Below are 24,159 nucleotides of genomic sequence, written 5' to 3' on the forward strand. Positions count from 1 at the left end.
ATGCACTACTACCGGAGTGGTGCCTGTAGGCACAAACCTACTAAAATCTGGCCCTGGCCGATGCTGTGATGGGGATGAAGCGGAGTGCATTTCATGCCTGGATGTCATTATGCTCTTATATTTCCATATCACTGCACAGAACAATGAGGTTCCTCCTGGTCCCACCATGTGTTCTCTCTTTTTATTTAATTGATGGCTTCATTTAGCAAAGAAACAAGTGGCTGCTGAAATAGCAGAACACAGAACAGGTGGGGATAGAAAAATACCCAATAGGGTTGGGATAGAACTGTCCCTTTAAACACCAGTTCTTGGGAAAGAAATGTCATTCAAGGGAACTTTCCATCAAGGAATAATTAGTATATCAGCTCCGTCACGCTGTCATTGACCCCCCCCCCCTACTGAAATTAAGAAAGTCAATGGAACAGACTAATATATATAGGATGATATAAAGCATGAATAAAGTAATCAATAACATTGGATATATGAAGTCCATTATTTTTATACTTGCAATTTTGGAAAAAAATGATCAGCACAACTTAACTCAAACAACAAAATGGAATGGAATGGAGACATGCAATGTCATGCAAACCTTGTCCCCTGCTCCCGGTGGCTTTTACAATGCAGTATCTATTCTATTCCTCTCTACCTGGTGGTCCCATGAATAGGCCTACATGCTGGGGCCTCCTATGCAAGCCATGCCATGCCATGGCTATATCCTGATCCATCCAATAGCCAAAGAGTAATGCAGTGGGCCTCAGTGGCTCACACAGTGGTTTTTAGGGATTTTTTACTTATTTCCTTTTGAATCCATTTCATTATTTATTAAGCAGTCTTAGAATAATGTCTTAGAATTTATTTATAAGGAATGTAGTTATTTTCTTGCCATTTTGTTATTATGTCTTTTATGGTATTTTAATACAAAACCTATATCTACATTTACATGTTAAAAACACAGGAAAGTCATTCTTCGTAGGAAGTGACAGATGCGACTTACTGTCTTTTTTCACCAAAAAAATGAACTTGAAAATAAATGACTTCAAAGAAGACAAATGTCTATGACCAAACCTGCCTTTAGAATGTACAGATACCTGTCATACCTCTCATGGGCAAACAGCAGGAAGTGATTAAAAACGCATTGCCAGCGGTTCATTCATAAGGAGACTGAGCGAAATATGACATTTAGTTAATTAATTATAAGATATTGTAAAATGTCACAATAATTAAATACTTACGATTGAATAATGCCATTCGGTGACTGTGGCTGGCTCCACCGCAGTGACACTGCCCTTGAAGCTTTGTGTGTTATAAGCGGAGGTCGCTGGTGGGAGGGTGGAGCGGGACGAGTCGTGAGTTGAGCTACGGGCCCTTTGCTGCAACAAGCCAGGCAGGTGCAGGCCTCAATCCCGATCGAGTAGTTGCTGAAGGGTTTCAGGCTGTATATCACTTGGATGTTTGATGTACCTTCAGAGAGCTGTGAGAATGTAAAGTAATGGAGGCAGAAAGTGAACAGGTAGCACACCTATCCCACCCATTTATTGACAACTAAATTCCAGGCAGGTATAAATGGCACAAAGAATGCAGCTCAGTATTTAATAGTCATTATTAAATGTATGTGCTTTAAATGCAAGCAGTGTAATCACCTGAATTTGAGTTGCTGTAACATTTATGTCATAGGTAGGTACATGCAATCATTAGCACTTACTATATTGTCCATCCCATTGTCATTCCTGGAGAACAGCCGGTACAAAGTCACTATACCGTTGGCTTTAGTCGGTGGGGTTATATTAGCCACAGCAGATGTAGCAGACACTGCATGGAATACAGGGGTAGATAACCCTTCGGGGGCAGATGGGCCGGTTCTGCAACGGGTCCAGGGGCTGGAGGTCTTTCCTGCAGAATTTACTGCCCATACCTGAAAAAGTAAACGAGGATACGAGGAAATTAAAATGCTGCTTACCACTAGAACCCGTAGACCAACAGTATAAAATCCTAACTTTATTGAAGTAAACACATATGCATCTCCCTTGTTACTACAATTATATTGACATCACCTACATCCAGTGTCTTCATCCTATGTATATCTATGTATACCAGTGCTGAAATGCTTGGAACTTGTGCTAGCTGCAAGGAACTCTATTGGTTTTAGATGGATATCTGTGTTTGTCTGGAGCTCCTCAGATTATAGGCTCATGCTGTACATGGGACCTTGACCCAATTCAATATATTCCCTACCCCTCCCCCTCCTGCTATGTCCTGCAGCTATCATTCAGTTTCTAGAACTTCAAAGGGCAGTGACATCTTTTCCATTTGATATCTGAATGACATCAGTGGACAGCAGAACCTTTGCTATTTGACAACTGAATGACAAAGGGCACAGCATATTTCTTTGAACAGAAGTCAGGATAGATATATAGCCTGGGCTCCAAGAGGGGTCCATAGAGAAACAAGGATTTATCTATAGCATTTCTTAACCAGGGTTCCTCCAGAGGTTGCTGGAGTTCCTTGAGCAATGAGCAATTTGCACCTCCCAGGTCAGTTTAAGTGACACCAATGATCTTTTGGCTATCTGTAATGGTGACATTCTTCCCAATGGCGAGCAAAAAAAGAGGAATTCTTCCCACTGACCACCATTGTAATATATGGTGAGCTGATATAATATTTATAGTAGGGGTCCTTGAAGACCTGGAGATTATTTCAAGGATCCCAAATTGTTAAAAGGGCTGAGAAACACTGATCTATTGACTGTACAACATATCCCCCAAACTACAGTATTGTTACCATAAAAACGTTTTATGCCAAGTAGGGATTCTCGCGAAAATTTCCTCAAACTTGTGATGGGTCTGCGAAATTTCGGAGAACAGATTTCGGGGACCTATCGGACCTATGCGCGATCCCCGGGCACTAGAAGTTAAATGAGGGCTTGTCCTTATTTAACCTCTAGTGCTCGGGGATCGTGCACAGGAGGATTCTCACGGCTGTGCTCATCATAATGCTCACCTAATGCTAAGTCAGTATGGCTTTAAACCTATCTATCTATCTATCTATCTATCTATCTATCTATCCATTCCTCTATCTATCTATCTATCTATCTATCTATCTATAATCTATCTATCTATCTATCTATCTATCTATCTATCTATCTATCTATCGCTCACTATATTGAGTTCCCTGTCACTCTGCAATAATTTAACTATACTTTCTCAAGGTGAACAATCAATTTAGTTGGCAAATTTCAGAATTTATCACATCTTTGACTTCCTCGCTGCAGGTTCAATAATTGAATAATACCATGGGGAATTAGTAAAGCCCCTTGTACAGAAGACAGCTCCATTCCCATTGTGAAAAAAAGGAACAACTGTCCTTAGGAGACAGCAATAAAAACTAAAGAACTAGGGATATCTTTTTATTTTCAGAATAACACATGTATATATACTGTATATATAGTATATAAGTTTGTTAATCTGAAAATAAAAAGAAAACAAAATGGTGGCATGGTGGTGGCAGTATGATGCTTTGGAGTTGCTTTTTTCAGCTGCAAGTTTTAGTCAAGGTGATGGAAATTATGAACAGTTCAAAATACCAGTCTCTTTTGGCCCAAATTCTTGAAAATGCTGAATAGCTGAAGGTAAAAAGGAATTTCACCTTACCACACGACAATGACCCCAAGCATACATCCAAATCAACAAAATAATGACTTCACCAGAAAAAAAAGTTTTAGAATTGCCCAGCCAGGGCCCAGACCTAACTCAAATAGAAAGTCTGTGGGCTAAATTGAAGAGGGCTGTGCACAAGAGATACCCTTACAATCTTATCGATTTGGAGCACTTTTGCAAGAAAGAGTAGGTGAAAATTACCAAGACAAGATGTGCCATGCTGATAGACTCCCACCCTTCAAAAAAGTATTAGACATGAAAAGACAATTGAATGTGCAGACATCCTCCAACCATCTTCAGATATCTAGAAGACTAGCTTCTTCCACCATCATGAATGTTCAGTTATTGATGGCAATGCCCAAAAAGTTTGGTGGGTTATGTGTAAGGCAGTGACACCTAATGGAACCCCATGATAGAGAGGTTCAAAGAACCTACTAGACCCAGGAGAACACTACTTCAGGTGGGAGATACTGTAAAACTCAAAATTCTTCTTTGCATAATACAGTAGACAACCCATAAGTAAAAATTATAATTAATTTTCTTTTAGGTGGAACCCCCTTTTTTTAAAAAACAAAGGGTGAAGCACCTCTCCCTTAATTCTTGATTGCCACTGCTTCTTCTGCTTGTGCCCAAGATCGGGGACCTTTCTTTAATAAGAAAAAAATCACTCATGTGCAGTGAAATCGGCAATCTTTTTCCCCATCCACATCACCCTATCTCGTGCCTGGGCAGTATGAGATCGTGTGACATACGAAGAAGAACCTGAAAGAAGAATAAAGAAGATCGCGCTGGGCCTAAAAAGAATACAGGGACAACGCAAGACCCAATTGAAGAAACCTCCCGATGGATCAACAGATCCGTGGGATTTAGAGTAAGTGTGTTTTTTATCTGTTAGGGGGTAGTATGAAGAATGGAAAAAAAAAAAGAATTTAAAGGATTGTAGTGTCCGGCTGCGACATAACAAAACTGAAAAAGTGAAGGTGTTTGAAAAGTTTCTGAAGCCTCGGTAAATATTACATGACTATTTAGCACCTTGCTAGTATTTCAGCTTCAAAAACCTATGCAGCAATTATTTACATAGACATAGAGAGTAAATGTTTGTTGTTACTTCTTTTATAAATCACTTTAGCCCATCCGACGATTTATAAGTGAAATCTTCAGATCTTCTGTATTCAATTCACAATCCAAAACCAACTAATTTGTAGCCTAAACAAACTAAAAACTCAGCACTTATTAAGCAGATCATCGAGAAATCTGCATGAAAATTAAATTTTGATTTCATCAAGGAGTGAATAAACATATGGAAGAAGGTGTAATCTTATTTATCAAAAATCATTTGTATAATTAAACACGAATATCGTAAAAGGTCGGACGGGGTCCCCATTTGCATGTGTAAGTTATTTGCGGGACGTCAGTAGCAATAGACAGTGTAGATGGATGGGGGAGATTATGGGGTTAAATTAGGCTCAATAATGGCCAATTACATAGTGATCAATCAGAATGATAGATCTAAAGAGCAATACAAAAAGACTGCCTAAGCGATTTTCTCAGATGTATTCCTTACTAAGCTTTCGTGTTCTTTAGTTTTTACTGCAGAAAAAAAAATGTAAATTCTACTTTAAACTTCTATTTTGTTCTGATGGAGAATTGTCTCATTGCATCGATTCTTCATTTACATAGAAATGAACACACACACACATATCCTAATAAAAACAAGAAGTGACAAAATAATATTACATGGTATTGCTTCTTGAAGTCAGTCTGAATGCAAAATCATCCCAAACACCCAGATTTGCTTATGTTCTTATAGAACTGAACATTATTAATCAATGATGTTTGGGTCCTTAATTATTTGTACCATATGCCTGAATAAAAAAATCTTAAAAAAGATTACTAATGGTACTTTCAAAGTACAATAGCATAAAAACATTATTCTATATTATTCCGCCATAAAACATTAATCAATTATGTACTTTACAGATTCAATAGTGATCATACAATTTACATTATTGATACTTGAGAATTGAAGTGTTCTTCTATGCATCAGGAGAATATGTAAGCCATTCCATGCATCTAGCAATATAAAGAGGAACACCTTGGAGCTCCCTCTGGGATATTTGACATCTTTGTAAATTGTAAGAATCTTTGTGCTCCATCCTGGTAATCTGATGATCTTGATACTTCTTTTGCTCACCTGTTTCATTACAGAATTGGAAGTTGCAAACACACCCACTAAAGTCATGGCCAGCAGATATATGGGACATTTGTAAACCTGAATTCGGATTCTGAGTGTGATTGGCAGTACAGGAAGCAGAGAGAGAGAGAAACAGAGGACCTGATTTATCCAAGACTGGAGAAGGTAGAGTTTCATGTCCACATTGGTGATTCAGCAAACCTGGAATGGATTTCCTTAAAATCATTTGCTATTAGTTGGCAAATGTTTCCGTCCTGAACCAGATCCATTTCAAGTTTGTTGGATCACAGAGGTTCTATCATGGGGGCAGGATCATAAAATCCCACTAAGACCCCAAAGGCTGGCACCTTGCCAGATGTTGGGCCACTTGCACCACAACACTGGTTCCTAAAGCCCCCATTACTTTTCTATAGGGCTGCTGTGGGTAGACTCCACCTTTTTACCAAGGCAGCAGTTCCTGGCATGAGGAAATGGTAACCACAACCTCACTACCAATCTGAACATGGAAATTGCAGTTTGCCCTCTGAGATGTCTTTATTTTCTTTTCTCTCTTAAAGCAAAACTCCATTTTTCTTCAGACTTCACCTACTACTTGGATGGAAATGCCGCCGTATTGATGACCCAATGATTAAAATCCTTGTATCTGTGCAGTTCTTGGTTTCATTCCCAAATGTCTGATACAGGTTGCTCATCTGCTGCTTAAACTTGAGATCTTGCTGCAAAGTTGCATTGTACAATAATCTCTGGGTAACAGGAGACTAAGGAATATCTTCTCTCATGTATGCAGCTAATAACAAAATTTCAGTCTAGGCAAAGTCACTGGACTGGAACTCAATAATAGTTTTTATTATACTGTTGCTGTATATTTTTACCAGTCATGATTCTACCTATGCAGAGTCATAATGATACTGAAAGATCCAATATAAAGCTGAATTTTGCTTATTCCCTTGCAACTCCACAACACCCTCTTCCTAGTCACCTCCAATAAAGCATTGCATAGGAATTTATTAAAAATGCTTACATTCTTCATTAAAGCATCTCCTACGTCTGATAAGGTCATCTTCCGCTTTATGAATCCTTGTCCTGATCCACATGGTGGAGGTGCTATGGCACCACAAATTACACTGCTTTGTATTGACCAACGTGTAGGAAAATATGCCAGGAATACGGGAGGGGCAACAATGGCACCAAGGGGGAGTTAGGGATTGGATATCACTATTATTTGCCCACAGCTGATGTAACGTGAATATAATACAGGTAACAGAGCCTAAATAACAGTAGAACACAAGGAAGATCTAACTGCCAGCTGCGCCATCTGGATTGCTATGGACAGATAAGGAGATACAAATGGATAGGTATAAAAAAGTATGCATTGCTAGATTTATGTTTGCATATAATTGCACTGCTTTCTGCATTAGCAGATCCCAAGCAGCAGCAGCAAGAACTTTTGCTGATATCATTAGCAGATCATTGACTCATTTTATCCATTGCCTGAAATAGCTCTTTAAAAAAATCCTTGGAAGTTGCCAACCTGAATTACTTCGCTTCTTTCTAAACAGGCCCCTTTATCATTGTAAAACACATCGGGAACGTACGGAGTGGGGAAACACTCCACAAAGCCATTAATAACCGCACAAAACAAAACACTGAAGGCAAGTCATTTAATAATCTGTTTCCTATGGGTCTGTAATGAAATAGTTATGGTTTTCCCACGAGAGCGATAAGGAGATATTAAAAGGTCTTTCCAATATCTTTAATAGCTAAGGGCAATAGCTGATTCAATAGATTCGATCAAAATCACCGGCATGCTCAGCTACGCCTGATTTATGTCCCTGACTCCCTCCAGTCATTACTCATCTTAGTTTGCTTTTTCACCGCTCATAAATTATGTCTCATAAATAAAAATACACAATCAAGGAAATCATATCAATTCATCCGCAGTGAATAAATGGCTGCCCCGTGGCACTCTGGCCAACCGCTCCTAAACAGGTCAGCTCAACGCTGCCAATGGACGGCCTCACTGTAGACGTTTTGGTGAATTAGTACTATAAATGGAAAACTGCCATATCACTGCAGAAAAAATGAACACTGTTGTTTCCTATATTATCCATGTTTTCTAAAGAATATATGAACCCAAAAAGTATTTTTGCACATATGGTTTCTTTGGTAAAATAAACCCAAAGCTATTATTTGTCTCTTGCATGTCTTTGCATGGTATTATTTGTACTCTGCTAGAGGATTATTGGGCTTTCCATTATACCGTGACAATGCTAACCACAAGTTCCCAATGCAATGTTAGTGTTGTCACCCTTGCTACTACAGGCAGCCGTATTACCATGCATCACACCTGTTAGATACCCTATTGTCTGCCCCTAACTGGCAGTGTAAACTCAAAAGGGCAGAGCTCTCTTGCCTACCGTTGACAGTATTGCTGTGTATTATTACATCTTTAAGCCAACTCAATGACCAATATACTTGGAGAGCCATTTATTTGTGTACTACCTGTATCTTAAGCCAACTCAATGGCAAATATACTTGGAGAGCCATTTATTTGTGTACTACCTGTATCTTAAGCCAACTCAATGGCAAATATACTTGGAGAGCCATTTATTTGTGTACTACTTGTATCCCAAGCCAACTCAATTACCAATATACTTGTAGAGCCATTTATTTGTGTACTACCTGTATCTTAAGCCAACTCAATGACAAATATACTTGGAGAGCCATTTATTTGTGTACTACTTATATCCCAAGCCAACTCAATTACCAATATACTTGTAGAGCCATTTATTTGTGTAATACCTGTATCTCTATTATGTGTACAACTGATGTGAATATATAACCATATACCATCTTTTCCTAATATTCTCAAGGTTAACTGTTCAACTGGGCTTTAACTCTGTACTGTTCATCATTGCCACACATTAAAGGGGGAATGCTTTTGGACACTCGACCAACTTGACCAACTGTATGAGCTTGTTGAAAATTCCAAGACCATGGACATTAATATTTAGTTGCCATCACACAACATTACTCTCTAGGTCTATAACATTCTCAACTCTTCTAGGAAGGCTTTCTACAAGTCGTTGTGGTGTGCATTGAAATGTGTGCCCTTTCAGCCAAAAGAGGATTTTTGAAGTTAGGTTCTAGTGTTAGACAAGAGGATCTGTTTTACAACAGATATTCCAGTTTATTCTAAAGGATTTATTAGGGCTCCTTTACACCACTTATCAAACCATATCTTAGGGAGCTTGATTTGTGAACAGGGGCACAGACATTCTTACAAAGTTTCCCAAACACTTTATAGAAAGTTAGAAGCAGCTGATTTTGTTTTTATATGATGTCCAGAGTCCTATTAAAAATGTATCTCCTTAACTATTCAAATGTTCCTTTGTCATCATACAGGAGGGAATTCCTAGTGCCCACAAATTATTGTCCACATGTGACCAACTTCTCTTTATTAAGGAAAAATCTGCAACATTATCATACCTTATACTCATATTCTGTGAATGGCAGCAATGTCACATCTTGAAAAGACATGGAAGAGCCATTGTAAACTAGTTCTGTTGGAGTCATCACTTGTAGATCATTCAGTGTTCGACGATAAACTTCATAAACAAGAATTTTCCCATTTGGATACTGTGGTCCATTCCAAGCCAAAAAAGGAGTGTGGCTATTGGTCTGGACATCTATTAGAGGGGAGGGTTGGGAATCTGGAGCAGCCTCTTCTGTATGGCCAGTTGCCCATTCACTTACCGCACATCCTAGTATAGTACAAGCCTCAACTTTTCCTTCGTACCTGAAAAAATAATATACCACATATGATTTTTTTGACAAATGCAATGAATTATTAATTAAAATAAAAATGAAAAAAATGTAGCTATTTGGCTGAATCAATAATCATGCAGACTGGGATTCTGCTAAGACAAACAGTACTCATTGCATTGTTGGTTCCTAGCAATCTCCTGATCTCCTGACACACAACTGTTAAGGATGTCTTTTTTTTACCCAAGGTTGGGGTCATTCTAGCAAATCTGTATTTGTCCACAACATGTCACTAACAGGAATGCTAAAAATTGCAATGGTAATACTCAACCAAAAGACACCAATGACAATCATTACCAGACATTCAGAAACCATAGGATGGCAAACACTGGAAATTCAATATATTTGAACTTACTGAGTATATGGTTTCAAATCCTTTATTACAAAAGAGTAATCAATCCGAGTAACAAAAGAACCATTGAAATGGTACTGTGTGACCTTCATTTCAGCTGGGTGATGAACATGGAGAGTATAGTTGAGGATCTCTCCATTGGTCTTCAGTGGTGCTTGCCAAGTGGCCACAATCTCATGGGCACTCATAGCTTGTAGCTGAGGTGGTTCCATCCCAGAAGGTGAAGATGGGTGAGTTCTAACTCTGGCAGGACTACTCAAGCAACTCCCTTTGCTGTTGCTTGCCTGGATAACATATGCATATTCGGTCCCTGGTTGGAGACCAAAGTCATGATAATGGATATCCAACCCTGCATAAATTGTCTGTCCATTCCTATGTAGTTCATAGTTTAAGATTTGACCATTGGGCTTATCTGGGCTCTGCCATGATATTTTAATAGATTGAACACTTGTGACTGTAAATGTTGGAGGCTTGATGTGTGAGGGTGGAGCTTCCATTGTTCGGAAGCGAGTCGGCGAGCTAGATGTACAGCCACCATTGGTGCAGGCCACCAAACTTATATTATATAATGTAAAAGGTAAAAGGTTAGATATATTCTTAGACAATTTCTTCCCAGCAAAGTATGTTTCGTCATCTATTTGAATGATGTACTTTGTAATTTCTCCATTTGGCAACAATGGTGGATCCCAAATTACGCTGACCTCATCAGAACTGAGAGGCTCGACAATAGGTGGTTTTACCAATTTTGGTGGTTCTTCTAGAGTTTTTATTGGCGTATGGTTACTGGTGGTGCAGCCACCTATTGTACAGGCTGTTATGGAATATGTGTATTCAGTATAAGGCAACACATCCTCATCTGTATAATTAAATGTTGCCGAATCAAAGTTAAAGGGTAATGTAAGGTTGTTTTTTTGCAATCTGAAAAAGAGAACGTTGCCATTTTCATCTCCTGGTTTAGTCCACTGGATGATGATTTGATTGGGATTATAGCCGTGGAATACCTTCGGAGGTGTAAGATGACCAGGGGCCGCTTGACTAGTTTGAGCCACGATCCATGGGCTATCTGTGTAGCCAACGGAGTTCCACCCCCGAATCTTATATTCATAATATGTCCATGGGTGTAGACCCACGTCTGTAAATGTGAAAGCCTTCTGTTCTGTATTTGATTCTCTAAAAACAACATTTTCATTCATTTTTTTCTTGTTACCTACATTGTTTTCTTGCGTGCTCCTTTTAATTACTTCATAGCAACTCATTCTTCCATTTGGTTGGGATGGGGGTGACCACGAGAGCATGACGTGACTGGCGTTAATGGATTGGATATGAGGGGGAAGCTGAGAGGATGGAGGAGCTTCTTCTGTTTGGATATATTGAGGAAATGTTTGGGTGCAGCCGGCAGAGGTACAAGCCTCCAGTACCAGGGAATAGACCGTGAAAGGTTCAAGACGCCGAAATAAAAACTGCTGAGCCAAGCCACTGTATTCCAAGTTACCATCACTATAGATGTTGTACATCTGGAGAAAAATAAAAAAAAGAAGGTTTAAAGGGCAGAAAATTTGAACGGTATCTTAACCTCCCTAGTGGTAACCCCAAGTGTGACTCGGGGTAAGAAAAAGATGCTGAAAGCAGTAACCCCGTGCAAAAACAGAGAAGATCAATAGTAAATCCAGCCTTACCTGATCCGCCGGCGTCCTCCATCATCCTTACTGTCTCCTATCTTCCTCTGGCTGGCGTCTTCTGCATTCGATGAGTCACCGGGGAGTTCCCGGTGACATCGGTGCATGCGGACATTCCGTTCGGGGCATGGCTGGAATTTCCAATCTATTTGTATTTCATTCAACACAAAAAAACTGTATTGAATGCAATACATTGGATTTATATGTGTAAAAGCAATACATTGTCTTTCATGAACATTTAATTTACACTATATATAACAGTATGAGTATAATATTTATTTTTTATTTTTTTAAATGTATTTAATGTATTATTTAACATGATTTTGTGTTTCAAACTTTATGATACTCATACTACTATAATATACTGTAAAAGAAATTTTTCCAAAGAAAATAATGTACCGCTTTTAGACATATAAATCCTGACAGAAATGAATCGCCCAGGAGGTTATTCTAAAAGATTTGTAAGCGAAAGAATATGTTTGTCTATCCATCCAGTGCTGAGATTTTCACAAGGCCCAGTCTTGCCTGATAGGAAAGGGAAGTTGACCTTTCTTAGCTACAGTTTTACTTTCACTCCCGTTTACTCACTACCAGCAGCCTGTTACTACCACTTCAGCATGCTTCTTGCATTGCAATACACCTGATTGGCTCCTTATGTTGCTTTTCACTCCCCTGAGCTTTGCAGTACAGTATTTCATATATCCAGGTCTGCAAGGGCAGCTTACAGAAGGAGACCTAACACATAGAACTGTGCAAATATGTTTAAAGAACTACTAGATGGCCCACACAGTAACATACCCGTAGTACACCATTGGCTCTCTCCGGTGCTGACCACTGTAGCAGCAAAGCCCGACCACTTTCTTTCTTCTCTATGGTGAAGTTTTTCAGTCCACTTGGTGCGGCTTCCCAGGTCTGCACAGAGGTCCAGCCACTTGACACGCTCCCGGCGCTGTTGGCGGCCTCAATACATATGTGGTATGTTGTAGAAGGAAGCAGACCGAACACTTTAGCTTCTTGTGCTGATCCCTATTTTACAGAAAATGAATCTGTAATATTTATAACAATATATGGACAGAACAATACAAAGGTATTCATATTAAACATATTGCAATATAAAAAGAAGATTTGTCATACATTTAGGCCCATTTCAGACTTGCAGTCAACCACAGCATTGTACTAAAATTTTTACCTTGCTCTTATTGGCTCTTATTGCTCTTATCTATATGTATGGAAACATTTGGGAAACACTGTGTACATGTGATTGTATTGAGGTTGTGATGGATTGCAATGAAATTCTTAGAAGTAACAATAAGCTTCTGGCCGTGTAGTTGCTTTTCCTCCACTGGAGCAAGAACCTCATTGAAAATTCAAGGGCACTGGCAATGCATGTAAACTTGTTAAAGTGGACCTATCACCAACTTTTTTAGGACAGCTAACCCTTTTATATAATAAAAAAAGTTGTTTTTTTCATTTTTTTTTTTTTTTTGAAGGGGAGGACACCTTCTCTTCATTTTTATCGCCACAGTTGTGGGTTTATCCTTTTGCACATGCTCTTTGGAGAGGGGGCTTTATTATTATAGGGCAGACTTATTCTTCCCCCACGCTACCTATAATTTAAAAAAAAATATTTGAAAAGTTCAACATATGTAAATCCCAATTGCGGGCCCATTTTTGTGACCAATACATACAATTGCCTGCCTCAGCTTTTTTTTTTACAATACAGGTAGTCCCCGTGTTAAGGACATCTGACATACGGATGACTCCTAGATACCAACGGGGCTTTCCTGCTGCTTGTGTGCAGGAGGGAGGCTTGAGGGAGGGGGGGCAGGGGGGCTGCGGTTTGCATGACTTGCAGAAGAAATCTTTTGCTAAACACAGCTGAGGTTGTAGGTGATGTTAAGGACTGAGCTCCTCTGCAACTCTTTAATAACCAAGACAAACCCTGCAGTTGTTTCTTTTTGCATATCAAAGCACAGCTTGTGCCAGAAGTTAATGAATGTCTGGGCTCCATAAAGATTTTATTTTTGCTTTGTTTGTGATTAACTCACAGTGAGGATTTTATACAGTAACTGACACCACACTGCCTAATAATATGTTGGGAAAACATCTGTCCCCATTTATTAAAATAATGTACCTGTTCTGACTTACATACAAATTCAACTTAAGAACAAACCTACAGTCCCTATCTCGTATGTAACCGGGGGACTACCTATATAACCAATCAACTCCGCCTATCAGCATAGCAAAGCATTCTAAAAATCCATCAAGTTTAACTGGGATTCTAATCCTTTTATAATACGCGCCCCATCTTCATGAAAAATGTAGACAGTGTTCTGAGCTCATGGAGGGGCCTAGCTGTGTATGATGAATGGTTTGTTTACACACGATGCCGGACAAACACATGGAAGATGAATAATGTAGAATATATAGAGAAGAGGATTTTGGTAAAATCTGCACTGCAATAGCATTAGGGACATCTCCCCCGGAATGGAAATAGTAATCACCTTCAACAGATTATATAGAAAACGGCTGAATGCCTGGGGACATTTTAGAATTCTCTCTTACCAGAAGAAACATGAAGCATGTGGGCAATAAAGCAAAAACATATGTATATTGTCAATAGCAGCACCTGTTCAATTAGGTTTTATTCCCGAGAAGAGTCCATTCTGCCCCCTAGGTGCCTATACTATCAAACGCCTTTTTAAATTCTTTTTTGCAACCTGAGTACTTAAAAAGAACTTCATCAATGAGCTTTATGTGAAATGACATTGTGATAAACAGATACAATCATTCTCCTCCTTTCTCCTTCTCTATATCTCTTGCTCTCTCTCTCACTCGCTCTCATTCCCAAGCTCTCTCATTCTATCTCTCCTCCCTCTCTCTTTCTTTCTCTTGTTCCCTCTATCTCCTATTCTTCTTTCTTTCTATTGTTTTCTTGCACTCTTTCTCATTCTCTCTTCCCCTCTCACTCTTTCTCTTGCCCCTTCACTTTCTCTCTCTCTCTTTTTTTCTCTGTCTTGCCCTCTCTTTCTCTCGTTCCCAAGCTCTCTCTTTCATTGGGCCTGATTTATTAAAGCTCTCTAAAGCTGGAGAGGATACACTGTCATCATTGCTGCAGCTTCTAATTCTAACTTTGAGAAGCTGACAGCATGCAGTGAAATCAGAGTAAGTGGTATCAGTCCAGGAGAGGATATGGTACAACACCGAAGGGAAGGCTGGAGGTCAGTAACTTTGCCTTATCATCGCCAACATATGAATGTGATTTTAAAAGAAATTTTCAATAAATTTAAATTTTAACATTTATTAACCGTTGTAATCCTGCCATGAAGGTTTCTCCTTGTATCAAGTGTTATCATGCCTTGCTATAAATAACATTCAAATTACATTCAGCTTTTAGGATCCCTGGTCATTCTGCTATGAAGATCCTTCCTTGCATTGTGTATTACCATGCATTGCTGTAAGGCAGCCAATTCGTTGGAATCAGTTAGCTAATGCACCACAATGGACCAAAAATCATGTTGGGCAAAATAGTTAATCTGGTGTGCTATTGGACAAGGCTGATGGAAAGTGAGACCAAAGTGGCAGAAGGGTGAGCGCATCAGTCTGCTGCTTCTCCTTCTTGTAAAAGAGAATGGTCAGGTCCACCCCCTTGCCAGAGTGTGCCGCCGTTTTCATAAATATATTTTATCTATGTAAGCAGTTTGCCGTGAACTCTACTTTTAGCTCTCATCTGCAAACTTGTGCTGGCCTAATACAGGTCTTTGGAGCCAGAAGATCAGCATGACAGCCAGCTGGCAATTGCAAAATGGTATTTTTTTATGGTATTTTATAAAAGGATTACTGCATCCATTGACTTAAAGTGTGTTCCTTTAATCCATGATTTCAGTTTAGGAAAAAGAAAATAACCACAAGGTGCCAAATCTGGTGAATATGGAGGATGTTCCTGTGTAGTACTATGTTTGTCGGTCACAGAAAGGAGGAGCATTGTCCATTTTCCCACATTGCCCGTCTTTTTCTGACTCTTTCTCTCAGCTTTGTCTTCCCTATAATAATATTGGGTCATTGTTTTGCCTTCTGAAACTAATTCTGCCAAAATTACCCCCTGCATGGCACAAAACATAATGAAGTGAATTGGGCCTTTTTGATTCTTGGTGATGAAGGTGTTCCAGTGACTGTGGTTTTGTTTCAGGATCATACTGGAAGATCCGGGTTTCGGCACCAAGTGATAACTTTTTGGAAAAGGTTCAGGTCCCCCTCAAGTTGCTGCAGAATGTCATTACAAATTTCCTTGTTCCTTTTGCTTTGGTGTGAAACTTTACTAAAAATGTTAAATTGATGCGTTGCACAACTTTTAGACTTCTCTATGATTTCATCACATGAGGAGAAACACAATGGCATTAAACAGTGACAACAAACTAAATGTCAGGGAGTGCTGGCGTGTTTGGAGAAGTTTACACATTCGTGGTGAGAGACCAGAATCATCTCATTGCTTTGTGATAGAGATAAAAACACGTAGTTATTGAATACAAAGACCTCGTATGTCATCTTCCATTGTTCCTGCGGACGGTGAAAGTCATCCGAAGTCGGTATCCACGCTGCACATCTACCAGTCACAGACAGGAGAGCAGGACAGCGCTGGAGATATCATATTAATAGCAGGATGAACATGCTAAACAGAAAATGGCTTTGAGATGTACATTTTTTCCGTGCCGCCGGTCATGTGTCTCTCCATTGTATTTTTCCTCCTCTTTTATTTTGATTAAAATGATTGCTCTGATACCCCTCCAGATTAGTCCATCAGCATGACTTGTGGGGGTTATGGTTTTAAAAGCCCAGACAATCTACTGGAACTGATCACAGCGCGAGGCAGAGCCAAACCATTAACTCCAAGAACCTCGCTCAGGTCTTAATTCATGATGAAATACAAACCTACAAAGTACCATCAAGGCCTCCAACTTTGGACAATCATTTAGAGTTGGACGGTATGAAGAACATGACGGCACAGGCGGTTTTAAAAGTCATTTCTATTTCATTGTCCAGGTTTGGATAAAAGATTTTAAACCACATATGCTGTTATCATTTTTTTAATATTACCTCTCCAACCATGATATGTTGCAACTGCAGAACCCTAGCTGACACCGAGCATCTTCTATAAGTGGTATTATATACGAAGTTGGAAATAAAGAGACCCTGTCATCAACTCTTAAAATGAACCGATCAGAGATGATGGAAGTTGTCATTGTTGAGCTCAATCTAAAGAATGCTAATTGCCATTGATGTAAAGCTGATCTTCGTCAGTTTCAGTTACAAAGCTGAAGCTGTAAGCACGCAGATAGCTGTGTGACATTTAGCATGGTCATTCTAGGTCAGGGCTATGTTTTTAGGAAAAAGGATCAGAATACCAACCAGGCCAGCTGTATTTTAAGAAGCAGCATAGCAATGACAGCTGCATAATCTATTAATGAATAGTCCACTATAAGAAAAACAACTGCTGCATGTATACAGCATACCTATAATTGCAGCATATATCTGGTAAACCCTTCTCATTCCAACCAATCTGAACTACAGGAACACTAATAATACAGTTATGTGATCATTAATACATTGTCAATATTAAGTACCTGCTTTTTGCAGTAAACAGTGCAGTATGTGCAGCAAAGCACATAGAAGGTGGTGAGGGAAGCAGCCCAATGAGGCATTCTGGTGTGCTGCAAGAAGAATGCTGATAACAATAGAGAAAGCACGATAATAAAAGATGAGCTCATTAGGATGCTGGTTCTCCTCTCACTGTCCAGAGACAAGCTTGGTAATAAGAAATCCCCAAGGGGAGCCCCCAAAGGGCTGCTCTTATTGCCCTTCTCAGTCAGTCTTAATATACCCTTTTTTTTGCAGCTGTCTTCTGGCTTGGGTCAGTTGACATCTTTTTGGCTGGTAAGTGGTCCACAATGACCCCATGACCTATGACCCTATGACACAATGATTATATGACCCTCACCGTCTTCACAAAGTATGCCAGTGACATGTCAGCCTGGGCTCACAGTAAGTGGGTTTGAATAAATCAGCACTGACATATGAACTGGTGATCTGCAGAAGACAGCAACAGGAAGTAAGTTAGTATTTCAGCAAATATTTAAAAAAAATTCTAACTAGAGCTGAATTTGAATTGCCAATAAAGGACCAGTTCCTGGACATACACCGATATCACTATACTGCATAGAGGCACTGGCATTTTGGCAATCCATATATAATGCATTCTGCTTGAAGTGGGCACAAGGTACAATAGGTCAAAGGGTTTTTGCTGGCGGAATACAATCAGAATGAGAATTGATCTGCAGACGTCAATAGATTTCAGTATGGACACTTGCTACACAAATTGGTCACAAGAACTGGTTGGCCGAATGTATTCCCGTCATTTCTAATTTATTTATCTGCTGACAGCGTTCTTTCCTGAGCTTCTCTGTAGTTTTCCTTCCAAGTGACGGTGATAGAATTTTGTTTTTTACATTTCCAAAATGTTATCCCTATAACAAGTTCTGAAGATATGAAACGCACATTTTACAGGGACTCAATGAATGGGGTTTTCAGGGTAGAAAAGTTTATTCATTTTCTTTTTTGGATAGTTGTTTTGAGTGTGTGTGTGTGTGTGTGTGTGTGTGGGGGGGGGGGGGGGGGGGGGGTCACCTTTCTTCCCCTGTTTTTGCTAGCAGGACAGGAAATAAAAACAACAGATGATAGGAAAACTGGAAGATCCACACTGGAATAAGAGCTGGCCAATGTTCTAACCCCAATCCCTTTTGTACAAATTGGGGAAAATTCCCACCACTTCATTTGGAAGGAAGCTATTGGATAATTCACCCAAACTCTTTTGAGGAGGCTTAAGTCATTAAAAAAGCATTCAGATGGGGAGGGATTATGAAAATATCAAAATGCCTTGATGCATTTGGAGATATAGAAGTAGGTAGGCAAATGATTTGCCCTGCCACAGCAATCTCCTAGCCAGCACGCTCTTCTCCTATAGAGAAGACCTTAGCAGGGTTCCACTGGCTCATCTTCCTTCTTCTCCTTCTTCTTCTTCATTCATCGGTCACAAAGGATTGTTTTCAAGCATCTATATGACGTATAATGCTTTAGACACCGCCATGTGTCCCTGAGGTTTCAGGTCTTCCAATTGCTCCTACATTGGCAACTTTGCTCTTGGTGCTGCAAACTCCATATATTTTGGAGGTGGCTGTGGACCATGCACTGACCATCTGTTAAGCTGTTGTTGCTGTACCGGTGAAGGGCGTTCTGAATGGTTGTGAAGAATATCATTGTGTCCCTATTTCTTTACATAGTTTGGAATTCTTACACTATTCTATTCTTCCCCTGGGTCCCTGGGCTCATATTGGCCACCTGGTAGACCCTGCAGTTTTGGTCTTATCCCATTCCCCCAACCACAACCACCACAACAGGAACACTGGAATAAAGAGATACACATATATGCCCATTCCTACTGCTAATTGGAGAAATTTTCCCTCCAATTAAAGAATAAAATCTCAAAGCAAATCTTGCATGCATATGTAATAATAAAGAAAGATTGAACTTTTTTAGAATTATTTTACACTTTCCCTTATAATATTTTTTTTTCAATGACAAATATTTTGGAGCAGCCTTTCTCAACATTTTTACCCCTGATGAACTTGAAATAGTTTTTAGATCTTGAAAAACCCCTAATAAAACCAATTTTTGGGGATTCAATGGAAAAAAGCCTTTGGTGACCATTGGGAAGAATATCCTCTTACAATGGTGGCTGGAGTACCACCTTTATAGACTTATATTATATTATATTATAGTAAAAATATCATTAGAGTCCTGCAGCTGGCTCCACCAAGCGGTGTTGGCCACAAAACCATGCAGGCTTCATCAAATGGGAGGTCAACCAGCCACAGTCTGAGGAACCCCTAGTAAAATCTGGAGGAACTTGGCTTGAGAATGGTTGTTTTAGAGGACAGATGAGGTTTTTTTTTTGCAAAATTATACTTTTTATTAGTTAATGAATACACTTTTAGAGAGGTGGACAATTTTGAAGGACAACTGAGGAGGACTTGAATCTAAAGAGGAACAGTCCATCAGAATCAGGGACAGTTAGGAGGTCTAGTTACTGGTAGTGGTAAATGAGGAACTGCAATAATTTAAATTATATTCACACAATGGTATTTCAACATTTTTTCCCATGAGCTCAGCCCTTCTTCTTTTTGAGAGATATAGGAAGCCAGAGATGTTTTCCTTCCACCAGAGTCCTCTTAAACCTTTGTGTGGAATTAGCCTTTGGAAAAGCAGAACCCGAGGTTGTGAATAAATGCAGTTTTACTATCCCAGTAGTTTGTTATTTGGTAACAATTCAAGCAAGCTACAGCTAGGAGATCGGTGGCTTTTTTGTAATCTGAGACAGGGCAGATTAAACCATTAGAAAACAGGAGTAATGGCGGAAAGAAGGGGAATTAAGAAGTAGAATGTGATAGAACAACATTAATGACTATTGGATGGAGGACAGCGTCTGTACTTTGCTGTGGATTAATGATGCTGTAGCCCCATTATTTCTGCTCTGTCAGTGTTTCATTTTGTAGCCTTGTGTGCAACACTTCCAGACCAGTTAAAGTGGAAAACAATCAGGCTGTCCTCTACAGCGCCGCTGGGCATGACGGCAAAGCTTCCAAACTGCTGTGCAAGTTTGAGACTGAGATTGTGGAACATGGAAAGTGAATTAGATTGCGAGCTCCTTAACTAGTAACATGACTATGGACTCACTAAAGCACTGCAAGTAGGGGCTATATAAATCTGCATTCATCCCCACTGTGAAGCTTTTTTTGTTCTGGCATTATCCAAGGTCATCTACTTCCTAGATTAGGATACCAGCTCAGAGATTACACAATCATGGTAATTCTAGGGCCTATGCAGCAAAGATTTGTATGCAAGTGTCCGACATAGATTAGTCCATGTTACATTCTCTTACCTTGTAATTTGCTGCAAAATTACAATATTGGACTGGTCACCTGGGAAGAAGGGGCTGAGGAAATTATCCCTTCTCCCTGCATTATTATTATTATAATAATATTTAAATGATTTACATTTGTATAGCGTCTTCTGTAGTGGTCTACGAGTCCACTAGGTGGTGCTGAGTCCATTTTCATCTACACTGAATTATATTTGTATTCATTGTGAAGAGAAAAAAAGACACAGCACTACCTAGTGGATACAGTAGCGATGACACGCACTAATAAACCAATGAATCTGTTCATGCATTTATTTTTGGTTATTTTTATTATTGATAAACAGTATTGATATAGCGCCATCATATTACACAGCGCTGTACATTAAATAGGGGTTGCAATGACAGACAGATTCAGAAAGTGACACAGGAGGAGGAGAGGACCCTGCCCCCAAGAGCTTACAATTTAAGTTAACTTAAGTAATTTTAATTTAAGTAAATAAGTACTTTTTAAGTGCATGCACCCATCTCAGCTTGAACACAATGATACACCATGTGCTTTTTTTCAACAAACCACACAGCAGTTTCTTTATATAAATATACCTATATAATATAAATATATTAATTAAATATATTTATATTTAAATATATTCCTAGTATCGGCCCCTTACAATACCCTTTAGAGAAAAGCTCAGAATACAGAGGAACAGGAGCACAATGTACCAATCAGTTCATTGGTTAAAAAGAGTCGTGTTCGAATCTCGGCCAGGACACTATCTGCATGGAGTTTGCAGGTTCTCCCTGTATTTGCGTGGGTTTCCTTCGGGTACCCCACATTCCAAAAACATGCAGTTAGTTTAATTGGCTTCCCCCCAAATTGACCTTAGACTGTAATAATGACATATGACTATAGTAGGGGCATTAGATTGTGAGCTCCTTTGAGGGACAGCTAGTGACATGACTATGGATGCACAAATCAGGTCTCCTGTCTAGATAAGCAAGGTTGTGCTATGTTGCATAGCTATGTAAATCTCAGGCCTGAATGGCAGGTAAACCATTGTACGTATTCCATTTTTATATTTTGCTGTCTGGCGCTCAGGTTTGATATTTCATTTTCCATTAAAGTTATGTTTGATTCTGTTCATGTACCGAGCTCTGTACCTTTTATTTACAGAGCACATCAGTATAGAGCATTTTGATACTGTGAACAGTTGGGTCTATTAAACCGTTTAGTGGTCGTCCTTTAGCTGGCTGTCCTCTTGGGCCACATAAGCCCGTCACTGAGACAAGACATGAGATCCCGCCTTTGCTGCTCTAAGCAGTTGTGAGAATGGAATGACTGCGCGTATTCATCTTCTCCCTGTGCAGGACCTCCTAATAGTTAAAGCAGCATTGACCTCAAGGGAGCTGCTGACTGGGCAGTTAGAAGCTTTTTTTTTGCAAGTTTCTCCAGCTGGTACCTACTTAAAAAAGAGCTGCCTTCGCCTAAAATTACAACATAATATTCTAAATTAAGTATGGCATTACATTGGTGACATTAGGCTACATTTTCAAGTAAAAAGCATTACATCACCCGAGTCGTCCCTGCTCTGGAATTTAATAGCTCTTCATTTTTATCAACACATTATCCTAATTGCATTTGAGCTGTGTTAGAGATACAGATTCTGTTCTGTAGATGAAGTTTGTAGATTTTTATATACTCATTGATGGTGTTTGTATGTATTTAAAGGCAATAGTCTATGGGTGTGGGGGATTGGATGTGGAGCCACTTCTATTCTCAGGTGCTAGTGCTAATCTTTTAACATGGGGGAACCTCCACAGCTCCACAGCTCCACAGAGTATATTAACATGGTGGTCAATAGGGAGAAAGCCCCTACAGTTCAGGTCATTGGGGAGAATGTCACTCTTATAGATATCTAAAAAGATCATTGGTGTCATTTAAACTGACCTGAGAGGCACAAATTGCCCATTGCTCAAGGAACCCCCACCATCCTCTGGAAGAACCCTGGTTGAGAAACACCGGCCTAGATGGTTCCTTGCCTTAGCTAATTTTTGTATGACCATTTTTCGAGAGCGAACATGTCTGTGTTCATTTCCCTATGGCCGTTGGTGATGAATGAAAATAATGGGGGTCCATTTCCCTGTGGTCATTGGTGATGAGTGATTATGCTTGGGTTCATTTCCTATGGCCACTGGAGATAGGTGTAAGGGCCTGGGTTTGCTAAAAATTTTTGCACCCCTTTTTCAACACCCTCATTTTGAGCCCTTTTTAGAACCTTCCAATTGGCTTCTAAAGTAAATAGCAGCGAGCATACTAATTGGCTAGTGTTTGTTAGGTGCAGTACTGGCTCTAATAAGTACCAGCCAATGGGTATTCTGCAACTGTGTATATAGGAAACGAGCCGGGGGGTCTGGGAGTGTCCCAATGTGTCCCTTTTTACAGTTTGCAAAATAGACAACTGGCTGAGAGTAATTTGTAACTGTATAATCTGCCTTTATTAGCCTAACACCCCCATGTACCCCCTTTCAACCCTCCAGCTAAATATCACTGACTGGATTTTAGAGCTACTTTGTATTCAGTATAATGGCACCAAAGGTAAATTTGCCCATCAATTAGTCCATTTTTTCATTTAGATGTCTTTGAATCCCCATGCTGTGCATTCTTCAATGCATTAAAAAATCTAAGGCTTATTCTCCTATTTCCAAAACAGCACAGCAGTCACTACAGTAAATGTTATACCTTCCAGATGCATCTGAACAAAAAAATGGCAGAATCTCCACCAAATTGATGAGCGGAAAATTTATAAAGAAAATTAAGTTTTACTTTTTAATAAGTTCAAAATAATTTATAGACGTACCTAAGTCTTTTGTATATATATATATATATATATATATCACAGGTTCTAAATCTCTTGGGTAAAGGGGTGGGGGGGTTTGGGCGATTCACTATGAATAAAAGGTGCTGTGGTACCCGAAATTCATAACATGACCTCAGTGTTCCAGATTGAATGAAACCCAACATCAGACTGGGAACAACTTACTGCGGGCTATAGTTTCAGAATGATACCATGGCCCGCTCATTTTTATTTACTGCCTAGGGGTCCACTTAATTTTTTAAAATTCCCATTGAGCTTTAATATTTATCTATTTATACAAAAAATACATACAAATCCTCCATATATTAATTTTATCCTGAATTTGTATTGCTTCAGTACCCTATCACCTTACCTGGGACATATTTAGTAAAATCCTCTCTCAGCGGCTGCAATTACATGTATCTCTAGTCCCTTACCCTTGCTCCCGTGCAGTATTAAACATGCCAGCAACCCAATTAAAGCCTTAATTCATAGAACACGTTTAATGTGATGCTCTTTAATAAGCCACTCTGTAAATTAAATTCTCATAAAATGACATTGGCTGTTGCATTAAATTTTAATCCTAATGAGCGTTCCGCTTTTTTTTCCCCGACACCTTTCTCATCAATGATTTTG

At 39.4% G+C, this 24,159-nt stretch overlaps 1 protein-coding gene across 4 annotated transcripts in view; it reads right to left on the bottom strand.

Annotated features, from left to right (window-relative positions):
* USH2A (usherin) overlaps window positions 1-24,159 on the bottom strand; it is a 371,236-nt gene that overhangs the window by 20,994 nt on the left and 326,083 nt on the right. For all 4 annotated transcript variants that reach the window (XM_072409865.1, XM_072409864.1, XM_072409867.1 and 1 more), the window contains 5 exons: window positions 12,499-12,726; window positions 10,028-11,538; window positions 9,337-9,646; window positions 1,703-1,912; window positions 1,233-1,471 (listed from right to left, as the gene is read on the bottom strand). In XM_072409865.1, coding sequence (XP_072265966.1) covers window positions 1,233-1,471; window positions 1,703-1,912; window positions 9,337-9,646; window positions 10,028-11,538; window positions 12,499-12,726 — 2,498 coding nt within the window. The remainder of the gene's footprint in view (window positions 1-1,232; window positions 1,472-1,702; window positions 1,913-9,336; window positions 9,647-10,027; window positions 11,539-12,498; window positions 12,727-24,159) is intronic.

This window comes from Pyxicephalus adspersus, chromosome 4 (assembly GCF_032062135.1).
Source record: "Pyxicephalus adspersus chromosome 4, UCB_Pads_2.0, whole genome shotgun sequence".
NCBI classification, from domain to species: Eukaryota; Metazoa; Chordata; class Amphibia; order Anura; family Pyxicephalidae; genus Pyxicephalus; species Pyxicephalus adspersus.